Below are 9,934 nucleotides of genomic sequence, written 5' to 3' on the forward strand. Positions count from 1 at the left end.
ATAATTTCAAAGAAAAGCTGAACACATTACAGGAGACATCTATGCTGTATTTTAACCTCAAGCATTTATTTAGCAGTGTTTTTATTTATATAGCCTCAGAGAGAGAAAAAGAGTATGAGTATGCTCTGTTATGACAGTTTTCAGGTAGCAGAGACACATCCTTACCTACAGTCATCCATTCTGCTAAATAGTTTGGTGTTTCACAATTTTGTGAGCTTTTTGACCTATCTAATATTTCTACAGTACCAGCATGCCTATTGACCTAACCCAACTATTCTCTTTCCAATTTGCATCAAAGATCACATATTCAAGTTTCCTGTGTGTTCTTGAAAGTAAATAGTGAAACGGCCTATAGTCCATTGAAAGAAAGAAAAAATATATTAGAAATGGATTTTAAAAATACAAATGCAACATAAACCACCACAAAGCTTATCACAAAAACTTCGTAAGCAAGCATCTGGCTCATGAACTGGAAGTACCATTATCGGATGTGCTTTTGATTTTCAGACATTTTAATAGGCTGAAAAACAATAATGCAAGGAAGGGAATTGCCAAAAGCTTTAACACTAATGCAAAGCAATGTTCCCTGTTTTTAGGAAGTGCTGGAGTCTCAGAATCAAGAATTTATAGAGAATCCAGGGGGCGTGGTAGCAATGAACCCCACATAAAACGTCCAATGAATGCCTTCATGGTGTGGGCTAAGGATGAACGAAGGAAAATCCTTCAAGCCTTTCCTGACATGCACAACTCCAACATCAGCAAGATACTGGGTAAGAAGAGTATTAAGGGTTAAGTGATGTATAAAATACAGGTACAGTTTTGTTTTCTGCATTGGTTGAAAGAGACTGAGTTTGAAAACCAGACAGCTCATGGTTTCTACTTATCTAAAAAATAGGTACCATTATTGAGCCTTTTCTTCTGACCATAAAACATTCCACATTCATCAAGAGATTATGCCCACATTCTGATTTAGCTGTGTGTTCCTATACTAGTTGTAATATTTTCTCTTCTTTAAAAATGTAAAAATATTCGTACCAAGACTAGGAGAAAAAGTTCTTTTCATACTAGCCACTCAGTGTTGGTATTGACCATATTTATTCTTTTCCTTTGTAAACACTATAGAGTTTGTCATGTCGTAGGGGTGGGGGTGGGGTGGAGATGAGTCTGTTCTAACAGTATAAGTGAAAATCAGTTTAGGTTGTCAGGACGCAAGAAGACATTTGGGTGTGCACTTTTTAATTTTTACTTTTAGTAACCTTACGCGTGTTTTCAGTATCATTTAAAAAGGGACTTTTCCTGCTGTTGCAGCTTTCAGCTTAACAGATGACAAAGTACATATTTACCCAACGTACATAGACCCTGAAGCACACAGCAAAGATGGGCGAGAGGAAAGAGTACTGATTATAAAGAGACCTATTATACACGAGCTTCGTTCCCAGAAAGAAGGAAGGGAGGGTTCCATTTCTTTGGTGCTGTTCTTGTGACATCCTCATCATCGTCATCCTCACCATCCTATCTTCACCTCCAAGAGTGTGGTGTCCAGGCAGTGGACAGCCTAAGCAAATTTTTATTATTCTAAAAATATTAGAATAGGAACACAACTCTGTCAGCACATTTTGTCTTTGACAAATAAGTAACAGAATCTGTTGAAGTTATCAAAGCTTTGTTAAAATCCACAGTGCACTTGGACTTACAGGTAGCTAATGTAGTGTGCCTTTTGGTTCTTTACATTAAGGAACTGATCATCTGAAAGTAGTTACTAAACATGCACATGTGTTTTTATGATCCCATATTTTCAACAATGGTAATAGATGCCTCCCAGTCCACAGTGCACATTTATAATGAAACAGAAACCCTTAACTACTTAAACTTGCCTCAATTTTCAGCTATATGATTCTGAGATCTTTAGATAAAGGTTATCTCAAAAGATATGAACATGTGAGGCTTTACGTGTACATAGAAAACACGAATATTTATGCATAAATATCTATGGATATTTATGTATAAATATATATCCATGTACAATAAAAAAACTGGAACTGTTCAAAAGAAAATGCATTTTTTGCATCTCTACCATCTCTGATCTATTTTTCTTTTTTATGACTATATTCTACCTTCCATATGAAATTTTTCATTAACAAAAAAACTACCATATCTATTTCACTTGGAAAAACTCTAGAAAAGTATAAAATACTTTATGTAAGCTTATTTCATATTTTAATGTATGAGTTATTATCAAATTAGAAGTCCCCAAATGTCAAATAAAACAGTAATCATTGGTTAAGACGTTACTCTAAGAGAAATATTTTTAATGATGTGAAATATTTTAGGAAATAAAGCAGAGGCCTTCATGGGAAAGAGGTGACTGACTAAAAGAATTTGTTTCTGGTTTGAAGGAGAGACTATTACAATGACTATATGATTATATCATAATAGGCTGCATGAAAGAGACTGCTGCCTAATTTAGTTACAGTTTTTCAATGAAATTGTATTAATTAAAGATATAGTTGGAAAAAAACCCACTGAGGTGTCTTGGGCCTCAATATTTAGTCATAGCTTCAAATAAATAAGTGATCTTCAAATATCCACAAGATCATTCTAAATGGCTCATTTCATATAAAAGTACAAAGAAAGCTTGATGTTTTCCTTTTTACTGATTGTTTTGGATAACAGCCTCCGACAGCATGCCGCTAATTCATTCTGCTTAAAACAGGCGCTTGAGCTGGGTTGACATTTTACATAGTCTCTGGGGATCCTAGCTGACATTTTAAAGGGCTTCTAAGCATTTTATAATACCCGAAAATCTGGTTTTAATAAGCCATTCTGCTGAAATTGTTAACATAAGGAATCACCTTTTACTGTTTGGCGCTAGATCAGGGGATGGGGGACATCTTTTTCTGATTAGGTATACAGTAGTTGCAGTAAAATGTGCAAATTCATGACAGACCCCATGGAGATGACACTGTTGCTCAGCCCAAACTCTTCATTTTTATTGTGTTGCCAGATTTAGGAAAGAAGAGAGCACTTTCAAGACTGATTTTTTTTTCTTATTTTGAACATCAAATATTTTTGATTCAGTCTTCCTTTTTGTCAACAGGAGAAATACCTGACTGTACTTAATTTTTTTTTCATTGTCGAAGGCTCATCTTTTGAAAACCACAGGGAACTTACTCCCTGTACGTGGTCCAGGGCGAGCAACAGCCACACCCAAGTCAAGGAGATGTTTTCAGCTCTTTTGAGGATATCTAAAATGCTATCCTCCCATTCTCGTCTAGTGTGTTTCAGTGGGTTACATCGCAGCTACAAACAGTGGTTGTTGTACCTGCAAAGCCTTTGAAACCAAAACCAAACTGTCATTTGGTTATCCCCATTCAAAAGCTATTCCTAAAAAATGGAAACTGCATTTGCCACGAACTGAACCACTCTTCTGCTTGGTCATACAATGTTGGAGTAGTTAGCTTAAGCATTAATTGGGTCTAAATGGTCCCAGAATTCTTAATTTTGAAAAGATGTGTAACAGTGATGTGGCCATATTTTTCAGTGTAGCTTAGATTCAGTGATACTTCCAGAGAAATTATATTAACAAGTGTCAAAATATTTTGATCCCAGTTCATACTAGAGTTAGAAGCCAACTTATTTGAGAATTTTCACATCTTTTATTATCCCTTTTCCCTCTGCATCTTAGCCAGAACAACTTTAAGTTCCTCTACTGCCCCTTCCCACTGCAAGGCCTTGACCATTCTCTTCTTCCTCCATAGGCTGCTCTTCTCTTTTCAGTCCCTATAGGAGTCATTTCTGCAGCGATGCCTTCCTGACCTGCAGAAGAGTGATCTCACCTCCTTATCATATGTGCTCGTAGCTTCCTGTACTTTCCACAATTATAATTAAAATTATACATTTTGCAATTACCTATTTAATATATTTCTTCTCGGCTGGAACATAAGCTCCAAGAAGATAGGAGCTGTAACGACTCACCGCTCCATGTGCAGGAATTAATACAGCATCACGCACATAGTAGGAAATCTAAATCTGGCTCTTACACTCCAAGGCATGTTACTGTGAGGCGTGAACATTCCCTTTCCTTAGAGAATAATATTATTTTTTGAGCTAATAGAACATGTAGACTGAGGTGAAAATCTTTGGCAATTCCTATTCTGAGAATGCTGGTTTCTTTGTTCTGCTTGGTGATAAGGATAGCCAATCAATTTTAAGTCAACCGTCCTTGATCCACTGTTCGATTTCTATAATTATTCAGTCAGTTACTCTGATGCGTTCACTTTTCCACTCCCTGTTCTGAGGTTGAAAACTCTGGTATACATACTTATAAGAAACTCCACAAAAAGAATTGATCCAGTTCAGTAGTGTTATAGCTTTACTTGTGTTTATATTTGCCCTGAGAACAGCTTCATGATTTTCAAGTGCCTCTGGAAAATAATGTCGGATAATAAAGAGTGAGATTGTACCTACAAATGATGTGGCCTGACCAGCTGACTAAGTGTTGGACATTGCATTTAAACATAAGTTTGAGAAAGGAATAGAAAAATAAACTCTATTATTTGAACTGTAACCTGAGTTTCTATTGTAAATATAATGAAATCCTATTGGCTGTCTAGATTAGAAAAAATCTGTTGATAAATCTTTGTAACACCTACATGGATATACCCACCTAGGCAACATCTGTCCCAACAGGAAACCATTTAGGGAAGAGATGTTGTCCCTTTCTCTGCGTTCCATTAGTAAATATAACGGCCCATAATGGGGATTCTCTACACATGTAGGAAAAAGCTGTTCATCACTGAGCTATTTGCATTTGAGATGTGGAGTTATGGTTGAGTAATGAATTCATTCAAAAGGTTTAAGATCTTGCTTAGATGACCGTGGAAGGCAGGTAAAGGCAGCAGTGCCAGTACATAATTGGTAGGGATCTTCTAATTCCAGTCATTTTGGTCTTTGTGCATTTGGGTAGAGTTGAGCTGATTACTCACAGATAAACGTCTGCAAATAAACAGATTTTTCTCACATGCTTAATAAAAAATAAATATTACTACTACTACTTCTGTTACTACTACACATAGCCATACTGATAGAGCCAAAGCTTTAAATCACTTCTATATTGAGTATAAGCATAAACTATTTTTAAGTAAGCTTCGAACAGTTATTTTTTCGCAATCCTACTGGAATCCAAACCAAAATTACAAGTGAAAAGAAAGGGAAGACCAATTTGGACTAACATTACCAATGCACACTATATCACAGGAAGTGACATATTTATGTATTATTGAAAGTGATTTATTAAGAGAAAAATATTACTGAACACATGCTTATTCTTGTAAATTTTGATTTCTGCTAGATCCTGTATAGTAGGTGGGTATAGGTGTGTAAGGAAACACGTTGTACCACGATTTCAGTTCTGTCAAACCTGAGTTTGAGTCAGTGATCCACAATGTAATAGTTATGTGACCTTGGGTAAGTTACTTCATCTATTTGAACTTCAATTTTTTCATCTTTGGAAATAGGTATAAGTGTTGTCTGCTTATGAGATTGTGGTGAAAGGTAAAAATGAAACAACTTATGTAAATTAGCACAGAGTAGTTACCCAGTGGATATTCATTAGTGTATTTTTTTATAATTAGAATTTTAATGAAATGAATTTTTAACTAATCACGTTAGCATATGTAAACATTTGGGGGAGAATGAGAATGACATCTTTGTAGTAAGTAAGGTACCCCTGCGTAACAGTACTCAGTCATTGGATGATTACCCTCAGGTTCAAAATATGCAAAATATGTTTTTGTATAACTTTTCAGTTCACAGTTGCACGACGTCATGGTGTAATGTAGAAATGAAAGATATCTCCAGTAAATTATCTATGAGCTTTTAAGTACATAATGTACAAGTTTAGCTAAACTGTTCATTCAAGCCAGAAGAAAAATATTGCTTAGTGTTTGTATCTTTGGAGACACAGTTTCTTTGAGGACACTGCCAACACCTTTGTTCTTGTGAAGTCTCACCTCTTGAGTCAAAGCTCACTAATCATAACCTTTTTATGTCTTTCTGGGATTTGGCCAACATTTTTACTTTAGATTTTCATGTTCTCAGTTATGCCATTTTAGGGTCCTCAGACGCTGTGCAAATGGGAATTCTAACCTTTTCTTCCTCGTAGGGTCTCGCTGGAAAGCTATGACAAACCTAGAGAAACAGCCATATTACGAGGAGCAAGCCCGTCTCAGCAAGCAGCACCTGGAGAAGTACCCTGACTACAAGTACAAGCCCAGGCCAAAGCGCACCTGCCTGGTGGATGGCAAGAAGCTGCGCATCGGGGAGTACAAGGCAATCATGAGGAACAGGCGGCAGGAAATGCGGCAGTACTTCAATGTTGGGTAAGGACCTTCCAGTCCTTTCCCCATAGAGAGCACTTCCTGTTACACCTAATGGGATGTGAGATGTATTTGTTTAGTTGCAAAGCAGCATTTTGAGAAAGAACCTGAGCTCCGTGTATTTTCAGAGACTAAACTGTCCCCTTATAATCCCAAGAAAGTACCCTTCACATGGATTCGCTGCGGGCTCCTAGAACAGTGGCTCTGACATGGGAGTTTTGTTAACAGCAGGTTTGAAAATAAAATATCTGAGAGTAAAGAATTTTGAAGTTTGCTATTGAAAACATAGAATTCTTACTGGTGGTTCTTTTCCTTTCCTGGTTTTCATTATTTCCAAGTCCTCACAGTGTAAATTCCACAGCAACTCACAACTTAGTTGAGATAATACAACATAAAAATGATTCCAAAAGAAAGACTTGTTTCTGAATATAGCGGGGTCTCTGGGCTCTCAAGACACATGTGTGGCCTTAGAAGATCACATAAAGAAGGGATTCTGTTTAGGGCACAAGTTGTGAATGGGAAAGTTTCCTTCTGAATTAAGGATGCCTCTCTCGGTATGTCTTTACTGCTTCCTGTGACAATGCCTGCAACCACATTGCTTCTGCAGAATTTTCTCCAAAAACACAGAAATAAAATTGTTCATATTTGGAACAGTAAATAAAATCCCGAGAGCTTCTTAGAATAATGAGTACTGTTCCGAAAATGGCCAGAACCAAAGGGGGGAAAGAGCGGGGGTGTTCGGGTGGGATGAATTGGGAGATTGGGATTGCCATATATACATTACTAATAAGAAAAAAATATCAAATTGTACACTTTAAACATATGCAGTTCATTGTATGTCAGTTATATCTCAATAAAAGTTCTTACAAAAAGAAAAAAAGAAAAAACCTGGTAACTATCAAGGATAAGATTGATATGTTTGCATTAAAATTAACTCCTAGACAAAAAAAAAAAAAAAAAGAGGAAAGAAAGAAAGGAAAATGGCCAGAGGATACTTTAAAAAAACAACAAAAAACTTTTCAAATCTGCCCTGTCCCTACCACTCCCATGACAGTTTCTGCTTGCTCTATCCAGAGGGTCTGCGATTTATACCCCAGTGCAGGATTCTTCTCCACAGTGAGCACAAAACCCAGCACTCCTTTGGGAAATAGTAAACATGTGAATGAATGAGCATCATCTATTCATCCCTTCTTACTTGGACCAGCTACAGAATCTATCTGTGGAGCCCCATGTAGAATGAAAATGTGGGGTCCCTGTTAAGAATTAAGAATTTCAAGATTGTGACAACAGAACTTTAAACCAAGTGTAGGGTCTTTCTAAGCCCCGGGTCCTCTACAGCTGCAGAGGTGGTCCACCCATGAGGCCAGCCCTTCTTCCTGCCTCCACTGAAAACTATTTCAGGGATGAGGCGGACCACATGATATTGTTCAGTTCTGGTGAGTTCTGGGCAATTAAGTTTTATTTTGAGAGCTCTAAGACTTTAGGGGTTTTCCATTAAAATTGAATTATCTTTCGGTTTAATTCTTTTAAAAACTGTTTTGACATGTTATAGTGAAAGAAAAATTAACTTGGTGTCAGGGACTTGAGTTCTTCTGCTTAAACTTTCTGCACCTCAGTTCCTTTTAATAAAATAGAAAAGTAACAAACAAAATCATTTTAAGAATCAAATGGGTAACACGTGCAGATGCTTTGTAATCTATAAAGCACTGTACAGAAGTAAGGGATTAGGATCAAAGTAGGATACAGCTTTAAAAATGTCAGACAGTAGGGTGAAAATCACAACCTTCCAGTTGGACAAGCTGAGCAAACCAATTACAGAGTAAGGCCCGCATTCAACTGTCCACTCACCCACAGTCTCTTTTTGGGAATTCCTCTCTGACAGGCAACAAGCACAGATCCCCATCGCCACTGCTGGTGTCGTGTACCCTGGAGCCATCGCCATGGCCGGAATGCCCTCCCCTCACCTGCCCTCGGAGCACTCGAGCGTGTCCAGCAGCCCGGAGCCCGGGATGCCTGTTATCCAGAGCACTTATGGTGTGAAAGGAGAGGAGCCACATATCAAAGAAGAGATCCAGGCTGAGGACATCAACGGAGAAATTTATGATGAGTACGACGAGGAAGAGGATGACCCAGATGTAGATTATGGGAGTGACAGTGAAAACCACATTGCAGGACAAGCCAACTGATAAGGGTCAAAAAATTGTTGTGACCTTAGGACTTAAAGAAGCCCTAGCTGGTTCATCCTTACCAGTGGCCAAGCACATTAACTTTCTCATACACTGACTGTTACTTTAACTGTTAGTCTTAAATAGTTGGGACATCAGCTGACTAATAGACCTCAGCCTCAAAAGGCTTGGAAAGGAAATAAAAATACAACAAGCAAACAACAATATCAACAACAAGAGATTGAAATAAGCTATGGGTAAAATAATGCCAGTAATTCAGCTGCTACATCCAAGCACTGAAGTCTTACCCGTCAACTTTTTTTTTAAATAAACTTTATGGCTGTTTGTTCTACAATGTTCTAGAAATTCTCACTCAGGTACACAGTGCCAACAAGTGGCTTGTGAATGTGTTTTGTTGTTTTGTGCTACAATTTTTAAAAAGAAATAAGTTTTGTTTTGTTTTTTTGGGGTTTCTGGGTTTTTTCCTTTTCCTTTCCTTTCCTTTCCTTTTTTATTTTTATTTTTATTTTTTTATTTTTGGTAATGCACCTGACGAAAAAAAAGAAAGATGAATTTCTCTTTACTTCTCTCCACCTTCTCCATCTCTATACTTTAAAGATGGAAGTCTGTGCATGGGGGGGAAGAGGGAAAAAGAGCCTGTTTTTAACTTCCTTGCTATCCACTGCAAAATAAGCAATCGTTTTCTTTAGAAGACTTTATCTGTTGCACACCACACTACATCTTTGAGCAAGTGCCAAATTTGTACTGAAGTGTTGACCCATTTGATTTTTTTCCTTTTCCTTTTTCCTGTTCCTTCTTAAATTAGGACAGTGTTATATCTTAGACAATCCCTTGAAAAACCTGAAATACCAGCAGCTGGTGAGATTTGACTTTTTTTTTTTTAATGGAAACTGTAGGTGCTGTTCTCAGGTGAAAAGAGAGAGAGAGAGAGAGACATAAGAAATTTAAAGAAAAAAATATTTTCTGATCTTGGATTTTTGTGTGTATGTATGTGTGTGATTATGGTACTAATAGGAATAACCTTGGACCATTGTGAGTTAAACCCACGTCTGGGGATGAAATCCCACATCCTTCTAAGTGACTGGTCTGGAAGGAACCTTGACCTTGACTTTGCACTTCAAATGACAGCTTAACCAATATGGGGCTCAGAAATTATATTGTAAAATTTCTAATATAATTATTATTGGATGAATCAGGTAGCCCTGTGTTATAGAGGGGTGCATGTATAACATGGAAGCAGACTGCTCCCAGATGTTCCTCCTCCCTGGTCAGATGGTTCCACTAACATTTGCTACTTAATGATTTCTGTTTTTCCTGTTGATAACTTGGAGCAAAACAATCATTGTTTCTCTTGAATATATATTTGCCCAT

The 9,934-nt window shown here is 37.3% G+C and overlaps 1 protein-coding gene across 24 annotated transcripts in view; it reads left to right on the top strand.

Moving 5' to 3' along the window:
* The window catches only part of SOX5 (SRY-box transcription factor 5), a 952,888-nt gene extending 943,792 nt beyond the window's left edge, over positions 1-9,096 (top strand). For 23 of the 24 annotated variants that reach the window (XM_057701095.1, XM_057701087.1, XM_057701097.1 and 20 more), the window contains 3 exons: positions 597-770; positions 6,164-6,380; positions 8,260-9,096. In XM_057701095.1, the coding sequence (XP_057557078.1) occupies positions 597-770; positions 6,164-6,380; positions 8,260-8,563 (695 nt within the window). In that variant the 3' untranslated portion in view covers positions 8,564-9,096. The remainder of the gene's footprint in view (positions 1-596; positions 771-6,163; positions 6,381-8,259) is intronic. The other variant, XM_057701108.1, reaches the window with a different exon arrangement.
* Positions 9,097-9,934: the final 838 nt, after the last annotated feature.

Source organism: Hippopotamus amphibius, chromosome 12 (genome assembly GCF_030028045.1).
Source record: "Hippopotamus amphibius kiboko isolate mHipAmp2 chromosome 12, mHipAmp2.hap2, whole genome shotgun sequence".
NCBI lineage: Eukaryota > Metazoa > Chordata > Mammalia > Artiodactyla > Hippopotamidae > Hippopotamus > Hippopotamus amphibius.